The sequence below is a fragment of the Globicephala melas genome, chromosome 14, assembly GCF_963455315.2.
Source record: "Globicephala melas chromosome 14, mGloMel1.2, whole genome shotgun sequence".
NCBI lineage: Eukaryota > Metazoa > Chordata > Mammalia > Artiodactyla > Delphinidae > Globicephala > Globicephala melas.
The window spans coordinates 40,194,679-40,221,617 of record NC_083327.1 but is presented as its reverse complement, the minus strand read 5'-3'; the positions used below and the strand labels follow the sequence as shown (position 1 = coordinate 40,221,617).

At 38.0% G+C, this 26,939-nt stretch overlaps 1 protein-coding gene and 1 pseudogene across 2 annotated transcripts in view; one reads left to right on the top strand and one right to left on the bottom strand.

Moving 5' to 3' along the window:
• Window positions 1-26,939, top strand: part of METTL24 (methyltransferase like 24) — a 107,879-nt gene that overhangs the window by 38,068 nt on the left and 42,872 nt on the right. For both annotated transcript variants that reach the window (XM_060283827.1, XM_060283828.1), the window contains 2 exons: window positions 415-554; window positions 9,730-9,958. In XM_060283827.1, coding sequence (XP_060139810.1) covers window positions 415-554; window positions 9,730-9,958 — 369 coding nt within the window. The remainder of the gene's footprint in view (window positions 1-414; window positions 555-9,729; window positions 9,959-26,939) is intronic.
• On the bottom strand, window positions 15,764-17,758 carry LOC115866872 (small ribosomal subunit protein eS8 pseudogene; annotated as a pseudogene).

The following is a 26,939-nucleotide window of genomic DNA, read 5'->3' as shown; positions in this document are numbered from 1 at the left end:
TGGGAGCACCGTTCTCCATGTCTGGAATGCCCTTCTTGGTCTCAGCCTCTTAGTCAACTTCTGTTCCTCCTCCAAGACTGACATACCTCTGTAGAGCTTTCCTGACTTTTCCTCCCTGCCTTCCTTGCTCCTGATTTGTTCTCCCCTGTATACTCCATGCACAAGGCTATAGCAGTTCTTAACTTCCCTTCAAACCTGCCTCTAGTCTCCACGAGGTTACTTATAATCTAGTATTTGGAATTCCTCCAAACATTTTACAGCAGTCTTGTGATTCCCTGGGGAGGGGAGTAGTTATCAGTGAAGGACATAACTCTCCCGTTACGGTTTTCAGGGACTGGGAAAGCAGTTAAATCTCTACCTACCATCTATCACCCGGTGCTTTAAATTATTCACATTGATTTCCAATCCTTACAGATTGCGTGTGATCACGTGAGCACAGACAGCCTGGCTACTGACTCCAGCCCTTCAAAAAAGCCCTGGTCTGTCTGTCTTGATGACAGGTTTGGCTTAGGTCATCAAATTCGCAACAAGCAGTGCCGCCTCTATTCTTTAGGGTAAGTACATTTTACAGCAGAAAACAAAAAACGCTCCTGCAGGCAGCCAACGCTTTTTCAGCAACACAAATTATGAATGGTTGCAGGGTATAACGGGTGCTATGCTTCTTCTCCTGCCATCATTTCAGACTCATCTCTCTGTTATGTAACTGTGGGCACTTGCAGAGCACCAGTGGCCAGGGCCACTTTCTCTCCCATTCTGTTGGTAGTAAGTTGACAACTTCCATTTTCAGCATGATGATGATCCTCTTGGTGAAGCCGATGATTCTCAGCTAGAATTAGAGCATTCTTATTAGAAACAGAAAAGTATTAAGAATGCACCTAGAAAAAAAAGGAACAGTGAGTATGTTAGAAATTTTATGCTCAGTTATGATGAGTGACCCAAGACAAATGGCCACTGTTGGATTTTTATGTTTTATGTTTATTTTATGTTCAATGCCAATGGTAAATCTGTGTGTACTTTTACACTGTAAAAAGAAAGAAGAGGGAACTCCTATGAAAATAATGAGATTTTGTCAAAACTGTGGGAAGTTATTGATATTCAGTTATTCAGGCTGAAAATGACCTAAATGTACGCATAGATATAGAGAGCTTTTTGTAAAAGGGTGAATATAAAATAATGAGATTATATAAAAAATATACGAAACGCATCAGTATTCATATAAACAGTCCCGAGAATTTTCAAATTATATGTGTCTCAAAAAAAAGGTAGGAGAGGGTTATTTTTGTTTGGAATACTCTGTTGCATCGACTCTAGAAGCTGTGTGGTTAGGTTCTCAGGCAAGATCCCTGGAGTCCTTTACAAAATACTGGGGACCCTCACAAGTGTCCTCTGCTTGTTCCTCACCGATAGGTTTCATCTCCTCTATGATTTACATTCAGGCTCATGAGTGACAGCTGCCACCCAGAATCCTAAATGATAAGGGTTCAGAGCTGATTTTTGGGTGCTGTGAAGACCCACCAAAAGGTGCTAACGCACGGAGGATCACGACCGTTGTCAAACTTCACCAAACAAGAATTCTTAGAGTCATTGTGGATTAAAACAAAAGCAAAAACAACAAGTTTGAAATAAGTTTCAGGATAATGGACACATTCTTCTATGGGTTAAATGAAGAGCCATGGTATATTATCAGTGGAGCGTGGTACACGGTAGGCACTAAATATATATTTGCTACATAAAGATTGCTTGAGGCAAGAAGACTAAAGAGGGAAGCTGGTTCTGCCATGGTTTAAACTAGGAGCCTGAAGATTAGGAAATGAGTTGCTCAGCCAGTTGATTAGAACAGAGCTCTTTTTCTGGGAACCCACCAGCTATGATGCAAGATTGTATAAAGAATGGGAACTTGTGAGAGTCGAAAGTTTATTTTATATCATATTAACAATGTATGAAAATAGGTCATAAAAATAATTGCACAGTACTACATGCAAATTAGAGATCTCAGCTTGGTCCTGTTTTCTTGCTCCAAACTGCCTTTATGTTTTGGTTAATATTTTACACCCCGGAATAATTTCATTTAAAGCATACAACTGTGTAAAACAAAACTGTGAAAGCTGTTTTGGGGGAAATTTTTCACGTTCCTTTTTGCTTTCCTTATACTTCAGAGCCATTAGATGAAGTGGTTCTGCTGTGAGATTTCAGATTATTACATGTAAAAAGGTAGTTTCTTATTTTCATTTAAATGTTCACTATTCAAAATCAACTTTGTAAAGAGCAGATAGGAGCAGTTGAATTCCACTGGGAAAAGAAGTGAATAGATTTAAGTGCCAACATTTGATTTAAAACCTAACAATGCTTAATTGAAAACTGGAAACTAAAGAAAATATTTCTTATGTCCTAAAAAAGGATGCTTTGGATTGTGGATGTTTATGTTGATTGTCCTGTTACTCAGGATTGAGAATCTTCTCAGGTGAATTGCTTGCTTCAGGGGCAGGTAAATAGCCAACTGACAACACCTCAATTGATGCTGAGGGAAGAAGTGGTGGTCCTGAGGTGCAAGCATTTAGGCGTGTTGGGATAGCTGTGAGATGGGTGGGGAGGGCAGGTGGCAGGTGGGTCACGGGGCACCCACATCCAGGCAGTATGTGCTCCAAACCTCAGGGCTGTGGCAGCCATTCCTATCCTGAGCATAATGAATGAAGCTGCAACGGAGGGGTGAGGAGGGGTGGTGGCCTTCTGGGGGTGAGAGGAAGAAGGGATCTGAGGATATACTGATCAGAAAGCAGAGGCTGAATGCCCTCCTTCTGATCCATGTCCTACCTTTCTTCCACTCCCAAGAACTGAAGCAGCCGTCACCTCTACCTTCTCTCTGATGTCTGAAATTTCTTTACTAAGAATCAAAGCTTTTTATTCTGTAGTTAATGTAAAAGACCTTTTTCTAGGAGAGTATACTCTGAGTAAAGTTCAGTTGAAAATTTAAAGAAGCTCCTTTTCAATTTTGAAAAGGGATAGAATAGACCAATTAAGATAGGGGAAGGCACTGAAAAGGAAGGTTATGTTACGGAGAAAGAGAAAGAGAAGAGATAGGAGGAGAGGATGTGGGTTCACATGATGGTATTTTGTCTACTGCATGACTTTAGATGGGGCCTGCCCTGAAAGTCTTTTTGTGTGGGAGGTGGAGGGGTAATGGTGGGGAGATGGGGTGGGGATGAGGGTGGTAGCTAAAGTGCATTGGGAAAATCATCTTTTTATCCTTCATGTCAAAGATTATATTTCAGGGGTAGGAGTGGGAATAGAAGAGAAAACTTGAGAAGGGATAATACATAGGTAAATCTTTTTCATCTCTCCTTTAGTTCTCTGACATGTTAATACCACTTGGTTTGAAGACAGATTCTCAATGTGAGACAGAAGAAAATTTGATACTGATACATGGTTAGGCAACAAGAGCCAATATCTTAGGCAGAAAATCTGGGACTTCTGGTTGCCCTGAGCATTTCAAGAGGAATGAATGAGCTTCAGAGCCAAAATTTTTATCTTTTAATAGTTTAATTAGCACAGCAGGAGCTCATATTCTTTTTTTTTTTTTTGCGGTACGCGGGCCTCTCACTGTTGTGGCCTTTACCGTTGCGGAGCACAGGCTCTGGACGCGCAGGCTCAGCGGCCATGGCTCACGGGCCAAGCCGCTCTGCGGCATGTGGTATCTTCCCAGACCAGGGCACAAACCTGCGTCCCCTGCATTGGCAGGTGGACTCTCAACCACTGCGCCACCAGGGAAGCCCAGGAGCTCATATTCTATATGAATGAGGAATCAGAAAATCATGGACCCAAGGACCCTTTTTAGACAATTTTTTTCCTAATCACTCTCCCCATGAAATTTTAATACTATAGATACACCGTATATCTATTTATGTAACATATGTATTATCTATGCTTTAGACATAAAAACAAGAAGATTTTTTTTGGCCCTCAAGAATCAATTTTTGCCTGCTTAGGTGTGATATCATCCCTGTTAAGAATATATTTTAGATGAAGTCTTACCGTTTTATGCAATGTTATTTAATAAAAATTAATAATTATAAAATATTTTAATCCACTCTTCAATGTCATTTATGCTTTGGAAAACCTATTTCTCCTTCTCTAGTAGTTGGCAGTTTACAGATCTAGATAATTATTTGGCCAGATTCTCTGGTTTCTGCTAGGATGAGGAATGGACGACTGAAACTCCTCCTGGGAAAAACACTAATTGTCTTACTTCTTCCAACCTTTCTGTCTTCAGTGATGAGAGTTAAAAACTTTCCCTGTATCTGCTCTGATTTTATTTTTTTAAACAGCTTTAAATTGAGGTATAATTCACATAACACACAATTCATCCATTTAAAGGGTACAGTTCAATGGTTTTTAGTCACCACAGTCAATTTTAGAACATTATCATCACCGCAAGAAAGAAGGCCTGTACCCAGTAGCACTGACTCTCAATTCCCTCCAACCCTCTTTCAGCTCTTTGTCTCCCAGTCCTAGGCAACCACTAATCTACTTTCTGTCTCTATAGATTCACCTATTCTGGACATTTCAGATAAATGAAAGCATATAATATGTGGTGTTTTGACTAGCTTTTTCACTTAGCATAATGCTTTCAGGGTTCATCCGTGTTGTAATATGTATCAGTACTTCATTCCTTTTTACTGCCAAATAATATTCCATTGTATGGATATACCACATTTTATTTATTCATTCATCAGCTGATAGACATTTGGGTTGTTTCCACTTTTTTGGCTACTATGAATAATATTATTATGAACAGTCATGTATGAGTTTCTGTGTGGACATATGTTTTCATTTCTCTTGGTTATATACCATTTTATGTTCCCACCAGCAATGTATGAGGGTTTCAATTTCTCCACATTGTCATCAACACTTACTATTATTGGTCTTTTTGATTATAGCCATCCTAGTAGATGTGAAATGGTATCTCATTATAGTTTTATTTTGTTTCTCCCTACTGGCTAACGATCTTGAGCATCTCTTCATGTGTTTATACTCTGAGCTTTTGCTTCTTAGGGAACATAAAGGATAGTCACCTCAATACTCTTGGAAATATTTTAAAAGAATAACCAAGGACTTGAAACAGTGCCACATCCATCCCTTCTACTCTTCAGTAACACTAAAGGGGATGCAGTTGCCAGCACTGTAGCTAGTTCAAGGGACACTTTTATACAACATGGGAAAGGCATTTGCTCTCTCAAGAACCTTTACTTATCTGCTGCATAATCATTATAGTGATTAGGCGTGGTGCCCCCTAGAGTTGTTTAGTGCACATCCTGCACACCCACACTTAGGGATCCTAGTTGTTGCTTTCTGAGACATCAGGAGAGGAGGGCAAAAATGGTTACTCTGTTATTCTACTACCTTTGGCTGTTTAGTCCTGTTATCTGCCCCCTTCCTATTTCTTCAACAAATCCCTCAGATTTGATGACCTTTCTGTACTGAAGAGTTTTTGTGATCTCAAACCTCTCCATTAACATATACAGCGTAATATTTATAAGCATGAGTTATATAATTTATCTCTCTGCCACATAGAAGGATAGGTTACAGTCTTCATGAAGGCTTATACCTTTGAATATATGTATTAACAGCTTAACTATTTCAAAAATGGGTTATAGTAGAAATTGCTAATTGTCCCCCAGTATTCATTCTTCCATTCTTCTTTGGTAACGGAACTCCTGAGTTTAGCAGGGCACGTGGCCACCTTGCCAAAGATTGCATATTCTAGCCTTCCTTGCAGCTACAAGTGGCCATATGACTAACTTTGAGCAATGTGATATGAGTGCAAGTGATGTGTGCAATTTCTAGGCCATGCACCTAGGAGGAAAGGATGTGACCTTCACCTCCCTTTTTACTTTTCTTGATGGCTGGAATGCAGTTGTGATGGCAGGAACTGGAACAACTGTCTTAGACTTTGAGGTAAAAGCCATATGATCATGATCTATATATATGTATATATATAGATACAGATAGACAGATAATTTCTATAAAGTAAAATTTTCTACAGCGAATTCTCTTTCCAGTTAAATAAGTGCAGAAAATAGTTTCCTTATAGACTAAATAGATTTTTGCTATAAAAAGAATTTTCTTTTACTTAATTTATTGTAGTTATTTGTTCAAAGATCTTTCTTCTTTACTACTTCTGAGTTTCTTCAGATCAAGGATCATGTTTAATTTATCTGTCTCTGGTGTCTAGGGTACTGCCTTGAACATATAAAGTGCTCTGTAAATATTTATTAATAAACATGAATAAGTCAGTGAAATGTAGCCCATTCCATGCTGTGTTGGATATTGTACTGTATATTCTGGGAATTCCAGACCCTACCTAATAGTTTTCTTTTACTTAGTGCAGCATTTTGTGGGTTTGTCTGTCATCATTCATCTATCTCCTCAGCACTAGGGATATAGAAATAAGCAAGATTGACACAGCCCTTTACTTCATGGAGCTTTACTATCTAGTAGCTGACAGTTTCCTAGATCCCTAAGTTCACAAATATTCCTTCCATGATTCTGTGTCCTACCCTTACTTGCAGTGAGGTAGAGTGTAAAGAGCACATGCTTTGGAACTACCTGGATTGGATTTGAGTCCTGATTTTACCCCTTTGGGCCACTTTTTGCAACACTTACGTATATTAAATTTGTTCTTCCTGTTGCTTTTTACACCTACCACAAACTTGACTAATTTAAACTAAGTGTGAAGAAGTAGCAATACCATTTTGAATAAATGAAAGTAAGAATTACAGACCTTGATTAAATAAATGTAGTTTATTACTTTCTAATACAGTACATATTATACATTTAGATTAAATGGATTTTGTTTAGTAAAAGCATAACAGAAGGGGGCTTCCCTGGTGGCGCAGTGGTTGAGAGTCCGCCTGCCGATGCAGGGGACACGGGTTCGTGCTCCGGTTCGGGAAGATACCACATGCCGCGGAGTGGCTGAGCCCGTGAGTCATGGCCGCTGAGCCTGCGCGTCCGGAGCCTGTGCTCCGCAATGGGAGAGGCCACACAGTGAGAGGCCCGCGTACCGCAAAAAAAAAAAAAAAAAGCATAACAGAAAATTTACAAATTTCAGTAGTTTCATGTTATTTAGTGTATCATACAGAATAGTTCCCCTTCATCTAATGATTAACTTATATATGTGTATGTGTACTTATGATATTTCTAATAGAGAATCCTTGTACATGTGTAGAAAATCTCTGGAAGGATACACAAAAAATTGCTAACTGATTATCTCTGGAAATTGATGGCTAAAATTCTCGTGGTAGGAAACTTTTTGTTTTATATACTTATATACAACTTTAACTTTTTCTAAGTGTGTTTGTTATTTTTTTAATTGTAAGAAGCTAGTTTAAATTGAAAACATATCAATACATAATATAGTGCCTTACTAAAAAAACTAGTTACACAGCTGTTATGTGGTTAATTCTTAAAAATTTCTGAGGGCTTGATTAAAATACATACATGTTTTACAGTGGAAAGTGTTTTCTTGAAATTATATTTTGAAAATTCATGGAGAAATCATTCACTTTTTTACATAGAAAATTTATATGGAAATTATATTTAATGAGTACTTATTTGACTAGTGTTTTGTTCTCTTAGTAAAGCTACAGGACTGCCATTTTTCCACTGGGTTCCATGTTTCCATGATAACACAGGTTTTGCTCATCTAAATTTCAAAAAACTTTTTTTTTGGCCATGACACACGGCTTGCGAGATCTTAGTTCCCCGACCAGGGATCAAACCCAGGCCCTTGCAGTGAAAGTGTGGAGTCCTGACTATTAGACTGCCAGGGAATTCCCTAAATTTCAACAAATTCAATTAAGTGAAAAATCTCTTGGGACGGGTGAGTTCTATAACATTCTGATCTATAAAGAAATAAATCTGTGTACTAAAAAGTGCTTTGCAGCGTCTACTGCAACTCTTAGATATACATTTAATGCCAGGTTTATCAGTTAGCTGTTGCTATGTAACAAGTCACTCTAAAACTCAGTAGCTTAAAACCATTATTTATTGTTGCTCACATGTCTGCAGATCAGCTGAGCTTCAGTTGATCCACGTCAGGCTCAGCTGAGAGACTTTACTTCAGGCTGAGGTGGCTAAGGGCAGCTGTGTGTTTCATAGAAGGCCAGTGGATTGTCTGGGACACCTCTGCTCCTCATGTCTTTTAGTTTCCTGAGACCAGCAAGCTATCCAGGGTATGTTTTTGTCACAATAATAGTACAAAAGAGTGAACCATTGTTCATTCTTGAAGTGCTCGAAGCCTAGGATCAGGACTGGTATCATGTCCCTTTCTTCCAAAAAGCAAGTCACATAGCCAAGCCAAAAAATCAAGGGACAGGAAAGGACACTCCATACGTGATGAGCATGGCAGTAGTGTGGATGAAGGGGTGAAGAGTTAGGGCCAGCAAGTCAATCTGCAACACCAGATTAGATAATGAACAAATTGGGGGAAAGCTTGGATAGAGATTACAATGGTCTGAGCTGTGTGGGTTCAATAGGAGGTTGAAAATAGGAAACAGGATCTCTTGGGTAGAAGGAATGGGAATGTTTGTGAGAAGAGTGCTGAATCTTTTTCTAGCCAAAAGTGTCAAGAGAATTACAGCTGAAGAATAGCAGAGGGCTAACATGACATGGGTCCGGTGAGATTAAAAGAATGTAGTGGGAGTGAAGGGAGAGAACAAGGCAAACAGAATATTAAGAATGTTTAGGTGGAAGATCTCTGTAGTGAAGACTTACTTTAGTTAACTAAATTGTTACCCAATAAGCTTGTATATTTCCAAATTATAAAATAGTCTGTAATAGTAGAGTCTAAGAGGATGAAGCATTTCTGCCCTGGGTTCAGGTTTGGCCAATGCATTATAGATACTCTGGGATTTTGGTATCTTTAAGCACATCTAATTATAGTATTTGGGGCAGAAAAGTCATAATCACCTTTTTTTAAAAAAAAATCATCTTCTCGGTTAATTTCATGTTTTTTCATTCAAAATGATGCTTTAATCAAAGTTATGAATCTTATATCACCAAGTAAGGAATATTTATGAGTAAATTAAAAATTTGTAACTATGAATATTCCACAATATGTGTTACCTAACTGGGTACTTAAGTACAACTAATTCATGATTTCTACCCCCTGCTGATGTGAATTTAGGTGATATACCTCTTGCTTCTTGAGTACTAGATCCAGTAGAACCACATACGTCTGCCTTTTTTCTTTAACTGTACTATTTAAAATGCACTCTGTTCTTAAGAAAACAGCTGTTGTCTTTAAGTCAAACTGCATGCACAGCGCCATAGCCATGCACCTCTCCCTAAGGGAACTGTTGCTCAGACTTATATTTTTGACATATTCTGAGAAAATCTCTTAAGACGACTAGATAGTCTTCTTTGTTTCATTGCTACTATAATTTATATCTTTTTTAAAAAAATCAATTTGATACGCTTCTACATGTTTGAACATGTGGTTCTCTGGTCTGCATTTAGCACATAATTTCTCTCCTTTCTTTTATCCAGCTTTTAGCTTTAATGCTTTTTGTGAAGGAAGGTTTATGGAATGTGTACAACAAGCCATGTGTTAAAACAGGAGAAGGCTTGATATGACTAAGAAAATTGACCTTGGCACTGTCATTTTTGTCAATACAACACTTTTGCTCCATATATTTTTTTGTTGTTGATTTTCATCCTCTTTCTTTACAGGCTGGGAAGTGATGATACCCATTTTGAGGTCAGCATGGCCAATGATGGATGTGAAGTGCATCGTTTTGATCCTACTGTTAAATCAGCTCATGTTCTGGAGAGTGAGCGTTTTTGGTATCACCGCTTGTCCGTCGACTGGCGGGACTCCCATCCAGCTGTTGCTGCCCGAAAACCATATAGCAACACCAGAAAACTGAGAACCATTTTGAATGAATTTGGGCATCACAAGGTCAGATTTTTCATTTGATTTCATAGTTAAAGTGAACAAACTCATAAGATTTTTTTTTTTTTTAATGCAAACCAAGGATTGGATAGTTGAAGGTCCAGTTTTAACCTTACTGATCACTTATCATTATTTATTGAGTCAGCTCTGTAGATATAACGTTTGGGCAAGGATAGAGATTTTAAATTGATTTCAAGATTTTAGTTGCTGTTGAGTAGTGCTAAGGTTTTGACCAAGACTGGGCAAGGAGAGTAAGAAACTTACTCTGGTGTGGGCTCAAGAGTACCATTTCCATTTGGGAATTGATTTTAAATTTCCAGACAGAGCAAACTACTTATGTCAGCTTCAAATACAAAAAGTAATCAGAACCAGGTTTGTGTTTGATAAGAGATCGCTTGTTTCTCACTGTTGTAACAATGATTTTGAGTCTCTTAAAGGTCAGAAGATACATGTAGCTTTGATTAAAATGTACTTTGTAAAATTGAATGGACATTATATGTATTGCAACTGATATAATTATGTCAAAAGACGTCAAATCTCTACAAATATTTTATTGTGAATGGATAGCAAAAGGAAACTCAGTCTTTGAACTGCATGTTTTGAAAGCAATTTTTAGATGTGACTAATTGCATTCTGTAGGTAGATACTAGAGAAATTCTCCTGAGTGTAGTTGTCTTGCCTTTGATTACCAGCTCTTCTTGGGCTTGGCCTATCTTGGCCTATTATTCCCAGCCAGAGATGACATGTAATTTAGGACATGCCAGAATGGGTGTTCCTGAGATACAGTGTACATGGAACTCAATTTTAAATCTGAGTTGGCTGCTTGAACTTTAATAAAAAGACTTTTCCTCTGCACTGTTCTTTTTCCTCCCCCTCCCCCTCCTCCCCTTCCTCCTCCTCTTCTTCCTTTTAAAAAAAAAATCCAAAAACAGAAAACAAAAACTTCCTTTAATTGGACAACAGGAACTTCTTCAAGAACAACTTCAAAGAATTTGGTGTTCTTTTAACATGTGTTTTGAATTTTGTATTTATTTTGATTTGTATTTTGACTTGCCATTCAGAGTAACTAGCATTTAATAGTTAGGAGCCTTAATGAAACACGTATAGGGGTTTTTGCGTAAAATCTTTGAACAGAACCCAAAGAAGTGAGAGCATTTTTTTCAGAATATTGTTTTGTTTTTGATGCATGTTACCTTCATAGACATGTTTTTTGTAGCTGAAAATTACAGGCTTGACCCTTTTAGCATGTCAACTCTAGGTTATTCAAAGAGCTAACTACTGATTCCTTGTGTTCATTTAGGAGTCTTGCTGCTCCCCCTTAATGCTCTTTACATCCTGGCCCTCCACCCCCATTCTTCAAAGAAAGACTGAGTAGAGAAAAGAGGTGAAAAACACAAAGCCATTTTGCTTTTATTGGATAATATTTTAGCCAAAGATTTGGAAAATGTGAGGATAAAATTGACTTTGAAAAAATGATCTGTGGATATAATTTATCTGTGCCACATTTCATATGAAAAACGTATTTTCAGATAACCAGGTAGGCACCTGAATTGTGCTTGTTTAATTAACTCCATGGGAGCTGCAGTGGGCGAACCTTTATGCTGTAGCTGAAGCGTGATGCCTTTTACAACACTGCTCCTGAGACAGCAGAAATATTTACAGTGATACTTAAAAGGGATAAATGTTTTAAAGGATTTTTTATATTCTTAGGGCTATTATTTTATTGAAAACACTAATAATGACACTTAAAAATGATTAAGATGGTAATTTTATGTTGCGTGATTTTTACCATAATAAAAAAAAAATGGAGGAAAGAACCCCATAAATAGTGAAAGTGATCTGGCTCAGAATTGCCAAGTATGTATTTGTCGCTTAAAAAAGAGTCCCTTGCTGAAAATCGAAAAGATACTGGTATTCTTTCATAGAGATTTTTTGGGTGAATCCTTTAAAACAAAAACAACAAAATCTAAAGCCATTGGTGAGTGATTGCTTCCATTAGGAACATGCTTCTAGCTAGAAGCTACGTGGTGCCAGATAAAAGGAAACCTCATTTCTGGCCTGCAGCAGGCAAGGTCTGTTTTCATTTCTCTGCATGTGTACAGACCCTGGTAAATACGATGTAGCGTTCTGGCAGGGAAAACAAATGGGAAAAACACACTAAAAAATGTCAGTGTGTTTGCCTTGCCTCCTTCACTTATTTTTCCTGCAAGTGACCATAGAGACCAAAGGGGTTTTGTTGTTTTGTTTTCACTTCATGACTTTAAAATATCACATATAGTTTTGCGATGTTTTCCATTTTAAGGAGTTATTTTTCTTCTTCTCTTTAGCCATATGTACATTCCAGCAACTCAGGAAAAAAATGTAGGCAAAAATGAAAGGCAGAATTTTGAGATGGTGACAGTAAAATGCATGTGGCTTTCTTACTGCTTTTAAAACTCTTGGGTAATTTCAACTTCAAGCCGTAAATCAGAAAACCTTTCTAGAGCATCAAGTGAGAGCAGCTGTATCAGCAAAAGTGTGTGCACGAGAAGCCCAGTCTGTCAGGGAATAATATCACCTGGGTCCAGCATTATTTGGAATGATTAACTGTCTTCTCTTGGCTGAAGTGCTTGTTGCTGTAACTATGCATAAGAATTTTTCCAGAACATGACTAGAAATATCGAATCTGAGATTTCTGCTCATATTAATCATAATGGTTGCTTTCTTCTGAAGACTTTATTACACAGAGTATCCTAAATGATCCAGGCTGGTTAATGAGAATTATTATTTTCAGTCATAACCATGCTGGAGATAATATGAATAACAGGACTGACTGCATTAGAGCTTACCTCTGTGAGCTCATTACTCTAGGTTTGAGGCATGGGTGCTCTTGTTGGTTTTTGGCATTGGGCAAGTCATTTAACCTTTCTGACGCTCAGTTTGACTGTCAGTAAAATGGGGATATTATGATACCACCTAAATGGATTGTTTCTGAGAATTGGGTCAGAGAACACAGTGTGAAAGCCTTCAGCAGAGTGCCTGGCGTCAATTTGTCATTTGATTGTAAATTCAAAGAATTTTTATTAACAATTTCAGTAAGTTTTTACTAAATTTTATAGAAATGTTTTCTTTTTTCTCTTTGTTTCCAGGGAAAATATATTGGCAATTTCTTTGGAAATTGCTAACTGCACCTAATTCTAGTCAAGAGTTTTTAATGAAAGTTTTGTGTGAAATTGAAGGGAATTGGTCGTTCAGACTTGGTCATAGAAGAACTGTTCTTGTTTGCCTCCTCAGGGCACTGAACAGCTTTGTGGTGATTGTATAGAAAGTAAATCCTGTGCTGTATAGAAGTGAAATAAGCTGCTGAGAGTTAATTCAGAGCAGATGTAGACCATGGGGGTTGGGGCAGCTGGTCAGGTGATGCAGGTGCAGCTGACTTCTTGCTTGTTCAGCCCTGGGGGGGCAGGTCCTCCCTCGCCCAGGACGTTGCCCCCGAGGCTGAGTGCCCGCTTGGACTCTGAAAGGAATGCCAGTTTCTGCTTTCCTGGGCAGCCAGCCCGCTATTAATTGCAAAACATCTGTTGTATGCTTGGTGCTGTGTTTAAGAGAATATGAGCTTTGAAATTAAACTACAAAAAGATTCCTTTTTCTTCTCACTTATCGAGTTTGCAAATATAAACAACATGTTGATACTGCCCTACATTGAAATGCTTGTTGGGAATACTGTTCACACTTTGCTGCTGGAAATGGAAAATGATAAGATTCTTTCAGGAAGAACATCGGACCATGTGTATAAGTTATGTCACTTTTTATTTCTAGAAATCTTCTTTGCCTTAAATTCTGTTTTGTCTGCTGTTAGCTCTGCCATACCAGCTTTTTTTTTTAGCGGGGGGGAAATACGTTTTATATTAAATGATATTCTAGAGTCCTTTATTTTTATATTTTTTGGATATAGTTTCAGTTTATGTGTAGCCTGTAAGAGTGACATATTAAGTATAGGCCTGGACTGTATTTTTAAATCCAATCTGAGAGTCTGTCTTTAAACAGGTGTGTTTAATTCACTTACCTTTATTGTGATTACTGGCATATTGGACAAATTTCAATTCTTTTAAATTGGGCTATTTTTTTAAAATTCGTCTTGGTTACCCTTAAATTTTAAATGTATATTATTAACTATAAAATTTTAAAACAACGTATCAAATTAGTCAGTATTTCTATATTCCTCCTAAACACAACAAGGATCCTAGCAACTTAACTACCCATTGAATATGAGCCCCGCATTGCTATTATCTGGAGTTTTAGTTTACCTCTTTAAAATTTTTATATTTTCTTTTGAAAAGATGTAAACATAAACGTTGGAAGAATAAGAATAATACAATGAACTCTCATATATTCATCACTGAAATTCATCAATTGTTAATATTTTGCCACACTTGCCCTCTCTCATTTGTACAAATATTACATTTGCATTTGACTGTTGTCTCTGCAGATTTTTAAAAAACTCAATGGAAAGGAATGGATGGATACTTCTATAATACATCTATGTATGTGAATTTAATCCATTTGTATTTATCGTGATTGCTGATATATTTGGATTAATTGCATCTTTGTTATATCAGTTGGCATCACGATTAACGTTGAAACAATGAAAATATCCTTATTAAAGTCGGGGAAAAATAAGGATACCTGTCATTATCATTAAAAAAAACTGGATTAGAGCTCTTTTAAAAAAAATCTTATTTTGAGATAATTATAGATTTGCATGCAGTTGTAAGAAATAATACAGAGATTCCATGTCCCTTTTCCCAATGGCAAACCTATAGTATGATATCACAGCCAGTATATTGACAATGATACAGTTCAGATACAGACCATTTCTAGTACTGTTGGGATCATGTTAACTTTTTTTTTTTTCTGCGGTTCTCGGGCCTCTCACTGTTATGGCCTCTCCCGTTATGCAGCACAGGCTCCGGATGCACAGGCTCAGCGGCCATGGCTCACAGGCCCAGCCGCTCCGTGGCATGTGGGATCTTCCCGGACCGGGGCACGAACCCATGTCCCCTGCATAGGCAGGCGGACTCCCAACCACTGCGCCACCAGGGAAGCCCCCATGTTACCTTTTTATAGCCACACCTACCTTCCTTTTCTCCACCTCTTTCCCTAGCCCCTGATAACCACTTACCTGTTTTCCATTTCTATAATTTTGTCATTTCAAGACTGTTATATAAACAAAATTGTACAGTGTATAGTCACGGTTATTTAACACAGTTCCTAAGATAATAGTTAACACAATTAGAAAAGAGAAAGAATCTTAGGGGTAAAATTTAGGAAGAAGGAGGTAAAAATTGTTATTATTATATGCATATGTATTATTATTATTGGAGCACTCATTATTGGTAGATAATATGATTGCATACTGGAAAACTCAAGAGAATCTAATGAAAAACTATCAAACAATAAGAGAATTTAAGGAACTGTTTGAGTGCAGTGTACAAAAATTAAAAACATACACTTTCATGAATAACCAGAATATATAAAGGCAGAGAAGACACCATTTACAAAAGCAACAAAAAAAAGATAAAAATAAACTTAAGACATGTGCAAGATCTATAAGAAGGAAACTTTATTTAAGAATTTAAAATAACACTTGAACAAATTCAAAAGCATAACATGTTCTTGGGTAGAAGGACTCATCATCATAATGATTTAATCTTTCTTATGTTAATTTATTCATTTAACATGATCCCAGTAAAATTGCTGGTAGAATCTTTTTTTTTTTTTCAGAACAATAAACACATTCATTACACAAGCTAAGATAGGAGGGAGGAGGATTTATTTGATTTTCCAGGCCTTGATTTTCCTCAGATAGAATTCCAGCTCCTTTCCCTCTAGCACATAGCCGTCTACTCGGCCACACTGGCCTGGTCTTGAAGCGATGCATGCAAGAACCTTGCCCTGCTGGAACTGCTCCTCTAGAAGACTGCTGATTTTGGCATCCTTTTTCTTTCCATCATATTTCTTCTGAATTTTTTTGATTGTTTTTTGTTTAATATCTCTTCCTCCTCAGGAGTCATCTTGGCCCCCTTCTTGCAGCCCAGGGGCAGTGCATAGTGGGACTTGTGCCACTGTCCGTATGGTGTGCTGTCAATGAGCATGATGCAGTTCTTCACCAGGGTCTTGGTACAGAACAGTTCGTGGTTGGATGCATTGTAGACAACATCAGTTATCCTTGTCTTGCACGTACAACATTCCGAGCCCCAGAAGAAGTTCCCTACATCCAGCCTCAAGGCCTGGTACTTCCTGTTGCCTCCCCACCCACGGACTGTGTGTATGCAGTGGGGGGTCAACCTTGGTGTCAGTGGGGTGTCCCAGCACATACTTCTGCTTCTTGTGGTAGGGCTTTCTCTTGCCCCCAGTCTTGTGGCGCTTGTGCCAGTTGTCCCGAGAGATGCCAATCACTCGGTGCTGGCTAGAAAGAGCTGTCTTTACTCCTTTGTATATTCTTGCCTCCTTTGTCACAGATTAATTGACCATAAGTGTGTGGCTTTATTTCTGGGCTCTCTATCTTGTTCTATTGATCTACGTGTCTGTTTTTGTGCCAGTATCATACTGTTTTGATTACAGTAACTTTGTAGTATAGTCTGAAGTTGGGGAGTGTGATTCTTCCAGCTCTGTTCTTTCTCAAGATTGTTTTGGCTATTTGGGGTTTTGTGTCTCCATATATATTTAAAAATTTTATGTTTTATTTCTGTGAAAAATGCCTTTGGTATTTTGATAGGAATTGCATTGAATCTGTAGACTGCCTTGGGTAGTATGGCCATTTTAACAATATTGATTCTTCCAATCCAAGAACACAGCATATTTTTCCATCTGTTTGTGTCTTATAGTTTTTGGAGTACAGGTCTTTTGCCTCTTTAGGTAGTTTTATTCTTAGGTATTTTATTCTTTTTGCTACAATGGTATTGTTTCCTTAATTTCTCTTTCTGATACGTCAGTGTTAGTGTATAGAAATGCAACTGATTTTTGTATATTAATTTTATGTCCTGCAGCTTTACTGAATTCACTGATGAACTTTAATAGTTTTCTGGTGGCATCTTTAGGATTTTCTACATATAGTATCATGTAACCTGCAAACAGTGACAGTTTTACTTCTTCCTTTCCAATTTGGAAGGAATTCCACTCCTGGTTATATTCGGAAAAAAACCCCACTAATTCAAAAAGATACATGCACCCCATTGTTCATAGCAGCATTATTTACAATTGCCAAGATAAGGAAGCAGTCTAAGTGTTCATCAACAGATGAATGGATAAAGAAGATATGTTATATATATTTACACACACACACACACACACACACACACACACACACTGGAATACTACTTAGCCATAAGAACGAATGAAATTTTGCCATTTGCAGCAACATGGCTGACCTTGGAGGGCATTTTGCTAAGTGAAATAAATCAGACTGAGAAAGACAAATACTGTATGATATCACTTATATGTGGAAAATAAAAAATACAACAAACTAGAATATAGCAAAAATGAAACAGACTCAGAGATACAGAGAACAAACTAGTGATTACCAGTGGGTGGGAGGGGTGATATAAGGGTAGGGGAGTAGGAGGTACAACTACTGGGAGTAAGATAGGCTCAAGGATGTATTGTACAATGTGGGGAATATAACCAATATTTTGTAATAATTGTAAATGGAAAGTAACTTTAAAAATTGTGTAGGGGGTGACTGGTTCAAGATGACAGAGTAGAAGGATGTGCACTCACTCCTTCTTGCGAGAGCGCTGGAATCACAACTAATTGCTGAACAGTCATCGACAGGAAAACACTGGAACTCACCAAAAAAGATACCCTACATCCAAAGGCAGAGGAGAAGCCGCAATGAGATGGTAGGAGGGGTGCAATCACAATAAAATCAAATCCCATAACTGCTGGGTGGGTGACTCACAAACTGGAGAACAATTATACCACAGAAGTCCACCCACTGGTGTGAAGGTTCTGAGCCCCATATCAGGCTTCCCAACCTGGGGGTCTGGCAAGGGGAGGAGGAATTCCCAGAGAATCAGACTTTGAAGGCTAGCACGATTTGATTGCAGGACCTTGACAGGTCTGGGGGAAACGGAGTCCACTCTTGGAGGGCACACACAAAGTAGTGTGCGCATCAGGACCCACGGGGAAGGAGCAGTGACCCCATAGGACACTGAACCGGACCAACCTGCAGGTGTTGGAGGGTCTCCTGCAGAGGTGTGGGGGGGTGGCTGTGGCTCACTGTGGGAACAAGGACACTGGCAGCAGAAGTTCTGGGAAGTACTCCTTGGTGTGAGCCCTCCCAGAGTCTACCATTAGCCCCACCAAAGGGCCTGTAGGCTCCAGTGCTGGTTTGCCTCAGGCCAAACAACCAACAGGGAGGGAACCCAGCCCCACCCATCAACAGACAAGCGGATTAAAGTTTTACTGAGCTCTGCCCAGCAGAGCAACACCCAGCTCTACCCACCACCAGTCCCTCCCATCAGGAAGCTTGCACAAGCCTCTTTGATAGCCTCATCCATCAGAGGGCAGACAGCAGAAGCAAGAAAAACTACAGTCCTGCAGCCTGTGGAGCAAAAATCACATTCACAGAAAGACAGACAAAATGTAAAGGCAGAGGACTATGTACCAGAGGGAGGAACAAGATAAAACCCCAGAAAAACAACTAAATGAAGTGGAGATAGGCAACCTTCCAAAAAACAATTCAGAATAATGATAGTGAAGATGATCCAGGACCTTGGAAAAAAGAATGGAGGCAAAGATCGAGCAGATGCAGGAAATGTTTAACAAATACCTAGAAGAATTAAGGAACAAACACCTAGAAGAATTAAAGAACAAACAAACAGATGAACAATACAATAACTGAAGTGAAAAATACACTAGAAGGAATCAGTAGCAGAATAACTGAGGCAGAAGAACAGGTAAGTGACCTGGAAGACAGAATGGTGGAATTCACAGCTGGAGAATAGAATAAAGAAAAAGGAATGAAAAGAAATGAAGACAGCCTAAGAGACCTCTGGGACAACATTAAATGCACCAACATTCTCGTTATAGGGGTCCCAGAAGGAGAAGAGAGAGAGAAAGGATCCGAGAAAATATTTGCAGAGATTACAGTCGAAAACTTCCCTAACATGGGAAAGGAAATAGCCACCCAAGTCCGGGAAGCACAGAGAGTCCAAGGCAGGATAAACCCAAAGAGAAACATGCCGAGACACATAGTAATCAAATTGACAAAAATCAAAGACAAAGAAAAATTATTAAAAGTAACAAGGGAAAAATGACAAATAAAATACCAGGGAACTCCCATAAGGTTAACAGCTGATTTCTCAGCAGAAACTCTGCAAGTCAGAAGGGAGTGGCACGATATATTTAAAGTGATGAAAGGGGGCTTCCCTGGTGCAGTGGTTGAGAGTCCGCCTGCCGATGCAGGGGACACGGGTTCGTGCCTCGGTCCGGGAAGATCCCACATGCCGCGGAGCAGCTGGGCCCGTGAGCCATGGCCGCTGGGTCTGCGCGTCCAGAGCCTGTACTCCGCAACGGGAGAGGCCACAACAGTGAGAGGCCCTCATACTGCAAAAAAATAAAAGTAAAAATAAAGTGATGAAAGGGAAGAACCTACAATCAAGATTACGCTACCAGGCAAGGACCTCATTCAGATTCGACAGAGAAATCAAAAGCTTTAGAGACAAGCAAAAGCTAAGAGAATTCAGCACCACAAAAACATCTCTACAAGAAATGCTAAAGGAACTTCTCTACGTGGGAGGAGACACAAGAGAAGAAAAGGACCTACAAAAACAAACTCAAAACGATTAAGTAAATGGTAATAGGAACATACATATCGATAATTACCTTAAATGTGAATGGATTAAATGCTCCAACCAAATGACACAGGCTCGCTGAATGGGTACAAAAACAAGATCCATATATATGCTGTCTACAAGAGACCCACTTCAGATCTAGGGACACATACAGACTGAAAGTGAGGGGATGGAAAAAGATATTCCATGCAAATGGAGATCAAAAGAAAGCTGGAGTGGCAATACTCATGTCAGATAAAATAGACTTTAAAATAAAGAATGTTACAAGAGACAAGGAAGGACACTACATAATGATCAACCCAAGAAGAAGATATAACAATTATAAATATATATGCACCCATCATAGGAGCACCTCAATACATAAGGCAAATGCTAACAGCTATAAAAGAGGAAATCAACAGAAACACAATAATAGTGGGGGACTTTAACACCTCACTTACACCAATGGACAGATCATCCAAACAGAAAATTAATAAGGAAACACAAGCTTTAAATGACACAATAGACCAGATTAATTGATATTTATAGGACATTCCATCCAAAAACAGCAGATTACCCTTTCTTCTCAAGTGCGCATGGAACATTCTGCAGGATAGATCACATCTTGGGTCACAGATCAAGACTTGGTACATTTAAGAAAATTGAAATCATATGAAGCATCTTTTCTGACCACAACGCTATGAGATTAGAAATAAATTATAGGGAAAAAACATAAAAAACACAAACACATGCAGGCTAAACAATACGTTAGTAAATAACCAAGAGATCACTGAAGAAATCAAAGAGGAAATAAAAAAATACCTAGAGACAAATGACAACAAAAACGTGACAATCCAAAACTTATGGGATGCAGCAAAAGCAGTGTTAGAGGGAAGTTTATAGCAATACAATCCTACTTCAAGAAACAAGAAAAATCTCAAACAATCTAACCTTACACCCAAAGGAACTAGAGAAAGAAGAACAAACAAAGCCAAAAGTTAGTAGAAGGAGAGAAATCATAAAGATAGAGCAGAGGGTCTTCCCTGGTGGCACAGTGGTTAAGAATCCACCTGCCAATGCAGAGGACACAGGTTCAAGCCCTGGTCTGGGAAGATCCCATGTGATGCAGAGCAACTAAGCATGTGTGCCACAACTACTGAGCCTGCGCTCTAGAGCCCGTGAGCCACAACTACTGAGCCCGTGTGCTACAGCTACTGAAGCCTGCATGCCTAGAGCCCATGCTCTGCAACAAGAGAAGCCACTGCAATGGGAAGCCTGCGCACTGCAACGAAGAGTAACCCCCACTAGCCACAACTAGAGAAAGCTCGCGCGCAGCAACAAAGACCCAATGCAGCCAAAAATAAATAAATAAATAAATTTAAAAAACAAGATCAGAGCATAAATAAATGAAAAAGGAACAAAGAAAACAATAGTAAAGATCAATAAAACTAAAAGCTGGTTCGTTGAGAAGATAAACAAAATTGATAAAACTTTAGCCAGACTCATCAAGAAAAAGAGGGAGAGGACTGAAATCAATAAAATTAGAAATGAAAAAGGAGAAATTACAGTGGACACCGCAGAAATACAAAGCATCCTAAGAGACAACTATAAGCAACTCTATGCCAATTAAATGGACAACCTGGAAAAAATGGACAAATCCTTAGAAAAGCACAAGCTTCCAAGACTGAACCAGGAAGAAATAGAAAATATGAATAGAGTAATCACAAGTAATGAACTTGAAACTGTGATTAAAAATCTTCCAACAAACCAAAGTCCAGGACCAGATGGCTTCACACGTGAATTCAGTCAAACATTTAGAGAAGAGCTAACACCTATCCTTCTCAGACTCTTCCAAAAAATTGCAGAGGAAGGAACACTCCCAAACTCATTCTATGAGGCCACCATCAACTTGATACCAAAACCAGACAAAGATACTACAAAAAAAGAAAATTACAGACCAACATCACTGATGAATATAGATGCTAAAATCCTCAACAGAATACTAGCAAACAGAATCCTACAACACGTTAAAAGGATCTTACACCATGATCAAGTGGGATTTATCCCAGGGATGCAAGGATTCTTCAGTATATGCAAATCAATCAATATGATACACCATGTTAACAAATTGAAGAATAACCATATGATCATCTCAATAGATGCAGAAAAAGCTTTTGACAACATTCAACACCGATTGATGATGAAAACTCTCCAGAAAGTAGGCATAGTGGGAACCTACCTCAACATAATAAAGGCCATGTATGACACACCGACAGCAAACATCATTCTCATTGGTGAAAATCTGAAATCATTTCCTCTAAGATCAGGAACAAGACAAGGATGTCCAACCTCGCCACTATTATTCAACATAGTTTTGGAAGGCCTAGTCATGGCAACAGAGAAGAAAAAGTAATAAAAGGAACACAAATTGGAAAAGAAGAAGTCAAAACTGTCACTGTTTGCAGATGACATGATACTATATATAGATAATCGTAAAGATGCTACCAGAAAACTACTAGAGCTAATCAATGAATTTGGTAATGTTACAGGATACAAAATTAATGCACAGAAATCTGTTGCATTCCTATACACTAACAACAAAATATCAAAAAGAGTAATTAAGGAACAATCCCATTCACCATTGTAACAAAAAGAATAAAATATCTGGGAATAAACCTACCTAAGGAGGTAAAAGACCTGTACTCAGAAAACTATAAGACACTGATGAAAGAAATCAAAGATGACACAAACAGATGGAGAGATATATCATGTTCTTGGATTGGAAGAATCAATATTGTGAAAGTGACTATACTACCCAAAGCAATCTACAGTTTCAATGCAATCCCTATCAAATTACCAGTGGCATTTTTTACAGAACTAGAACAAAAAATCTTAAAATTTGTATGGAGACACAAATGACCCTGAATAGTCAAAGCAATCTTGACGGAAAAAAATGAAGCTGGAGGAATCAGACTCCCTGACTTCAGATTATACTCAAAGCTACAGTAATCAAGACAATATAGTACTGACACAAAAACAGAAATATAGATCAATGGAACAGGATAGAAAGCCCAGAGATAAACCCACGCACCTATGGTCAACTAGTCTATGACAAAGGAGGCAAGGATATACAATGGAGAAAAGACAGCCTCTTCAATAAGTGGTGCTGGGAAAACTGGACAGCTACATGTAAAAGAATGAAATTAGAATGATCCCTAACACCATACACAAAAATAAACTCAAAATGTATTAAAGACCTAAATGTAAGACTGGACACTATATAACTCTTAGAGGGAAACATAGGAAGAACACTCTTTGACATAAATCACAGCAAGATCGTTTTTGACCCACCTCCTAGAGTAGTGGAAATAAAAACAAAAATAAACAAATGGGACCTAATGATACGTAAAACCTTTTGCACAGCAAAGGAAACTATAAACAAGACCAAAAGACAACCCTCAGAATGGGAGAAAATATTTGCAAACAAATCAACGGACAAAGGATTAATCTACAAAATATATAAACAGCTCATGCAGCTCAATATTAAGAAAACAAACAACCCAGTCAAACAATGGGCAGAGATCTAAATAGACATTTCTCCAAAGAAGACATACAGATGGCCAAGAAGCACATGAAAAGCTGCTCAACATCACTAATATTAGAGAAGTGCAAATCAAAAGCACAATGAGGTATCATCTCACACCGGTTAGAGTGGGCATCATCAGAAAATCTACAAACAACAAATGCTGGAGAGGGTGTGGAGAAAAGGGAACCCTCTTGTACTATTGGTGGGAATGTAAATTGATACAGCCACTATGAAGAACAGTATGGAGGTTCCCTAAAAAATTAAAAATAAAATTACCATATGACCCAGCAATCCCACTCCTGGGCATATACCCAGAGAAAACCATAATTCCAAAAGACACAGGCAACCCAATGTTCATTGCAGCACTATTTACAATAGCCAGGTCATGGAAGCAACCTAAATGCCCACCGACAGATGAATGGATAAAGAAGATGTGGTGCATATATACAATGGAATATTACTCAGCCGTAAAAAGGAATGAAATTGGATCATTTGTAGAGACGTGGATGGACCCAGAGACTGTCATACAGAATTAAGTAAGTCAGAAAGAGAAAAACAAATATTGTATATTAACACATATATGTGGAATCTAGAAAAATGGTACAGATGAACCAGTTTGCAAGGCAGAAAAAGAGACACAGATATAGAGAACAAATGTATGGACACCAAGGGGGGAATGGTGGTAGTGGTGGGATGAATTGGGAGATTGGGATTTACATATATACACTAATATGTATAAAATAGATAACTAATAAGAACCTGCTGTATAAAAAATAAATAAAATTAAATTTAAAAAATTATGTAAAAAATCCTGGAGTAAGGATGTCATAAAAGAAGGAATGATTAATTTGATTACCTATAAATATAAAATTTCTACACAGTAAAAATACCAAAAGCAAAATTAAAAGGCAAATAAAAAACTGAAAAGTATTTACAACTCATTTCATAAGCAGAGAGCTAATTTCACTGGTATGTAAGAGCTTTAACAAATCAATAAGTAAAAGGTTAGCAACTTAACAGAAAATTTGATAAAGACTGAAAAAGTAGTTCACATAAAAGGAAATACAAATGGCTCATGAAAAAGTATTTAAACTTGCTCATAGTATGAGAAATGGAAATGAAACTACTCTTAGATACAGTATTCTCAGGAATCAGATTATCAAAGATAAAGAGTGGCGTGAACATAAATTGGTACAGTCTTTATGCCAGGCCATTTGGCAATATCTGTTACACTGCAGATGTAAGTACCTTTTGATCCATCAATTCTACTTCTGTGAATTTGCCGTACAGTCATACTCCCATATATGTGAACTGATATATGAACAAGGTTATTATTATTTGCCTCATTGTTTGTAATAGCAAAGGACAGGAAATAATCTACATGTTTACCATTGTGGAAGTGTTTAAGCAGATTATTTGACTTGTATTCAGAATACATGAAGAGCTGTACAACCAAAAATGAAACAACTCAACTAAAAAATAGGCAAAAGATTTGAACAAACATTTCACCAAAGAAGATATTACAGATGGCAAAGCACACATGAAAAGATACTCGATTTTGTTAATCAATAGGGAAATGAAAATTAAGGCCACAATGCAATACCACTTCACAAACACCAAGATGGCTAAAATTAAAAAGATTGATGATACTAAGTGATGATAAGGATGTGAAGTAACTGGAACCGTCAAACATTTCTGGTGGGAAGGCAACTTCTTTGGAAACGAGTTTGGCAATTTCTTACTACGTTCTTACATTTACCAATTGACCTTGCAAACCCACTTCTAGGTATTTACCCAAGAATGTTGAAAACATATGTCCACACAAAGACTTGTACTTGAATGTTCATAACAGCTTTATTCATTATCACCCCAACTGGAAACAACCCCATTGTCCATCAATAGGTGAATGGTTAAGGAAGTTATGGTTTGAATATACCATATACAATATACCATACACCATTCCATCCATCTATGATGGAATAGCACTCAGCGGTAAAAAGGAACAAGTATAGTGATACATCAACATGAACAAATCTCACAGACCTCATATTGAATGAGGGAAGTGAGACACAAAAGATTACATGTTGTATGATTCTCTTCAGTGAAGAAGAAAAACTATCCTATAGTGATAGAAATCAGACCAGTGGTTGCCTGAAGCATGTGGTGGTGGAATGGAGGAGATTTACTGAAACGGTCACAAGGGAATGTTCTGGGGTGTTGGTGGTTACATGGGTGTATACGTATGTCAAAACTCATCAACCTGTATACTTAAAATATGAATTTTGTTGTATATAAATTATATCTCAAAGACAAATTGCAGAAGAATGTATGTAGATTTTTATCATTCACATACTTGTTTTTATACATATAGGATCTCTCTGAAAATATATACAAGAAACTGGTGATACTAGTTGACTCCAGGGAGGAGAACTGAATGGATGGGGAAGGGACTCTACTTTCTATATCTTTTAATTTTACACCTTGTGAATATTTGAAAAATTAAAATATTTTCAATGCTTCTCCTCCAATTTCCTTTATTCTCTACTTCTGGTGTTCCCTTTAGATGTCTTTTGGAACCTCTCAGTCTTGAGAGGTTCCTCCTTGTCTCTCAATTGCTTTTTCATATTTTAAAATCTCAGTCACTGGCCTACTTCTGGGTGAATTCTTCCGTGCTGGCTTCCAGTTCTTTAATTTTCTTTTTAACTATGTCCAGTCTAGAGTTCATACCCTTTGTTGATATTTTTAAGAATTATAATTATTGTATTTTTCACTTCCAAGATTTTTAATTGGTGTTTTGCCTGTCCGTCCGTTCTTTTTTAGTTCTGCATGTTTTTATTTCAAAGTGTATTGCCACTACTTCCGTCTTTGTGAAAGTAAATATTATTCTTACTGATTGCTCTGAGTGCCCTAAACATACTTGTTTTAAACTTTTGTCAGACTGTTCAACAAAATTAATTTAATCTCGGAATGAAGTAATGTTCCAGTTATTGGCTTTGGTTGGCTGTTTCTCATCATTTAATTTCTGTGTGTATTTTCGAGTTTCATTTGTTAGTTCATTTTCAGTGGAAGGTTTTTGGTTTGGTTTTGCTTTTTTCTTTCGTTTTTGGTTCCACCCTTCTCTGCCTAGTGATTTTATAATAGCCTTCGGGTCTGGTCTTTTGTAAGCATTTGGGGACTCCTGCTTCTTCCAGTGATACTGGGAATATTCAGTTACTGAACCATCTGGGGTCTGGCTTATTTGCTGTCTGCAGGGGTGAGTCTCTCTCACCTCCCTAGGCCAATGACTGGTTTTAAGCCATAGCCGCATCAGTGGTTGTCAGCAGTTTATTTTGAGCTCCTTTCTGGATCCAGGGTACTCCATTACAGACTTTGGTGTTAATCAGTGAATGTGGCCCAGCTGCTCTCTCATGGGAGCACTTTTAGTTCCTGTTCTCTGCAGGAGATGCACCCCCAGGACCACTGCTATACCTGCTTTATGTCGAGAACCCAGCATGTCCTGGCTTCAGTCTTGCTCACTGCACTATGTTCTGGTCCATGGAGACGTTCATCTTGTTTTTGAGCCCTGCTTTGATCTTTTTGTCCCCTC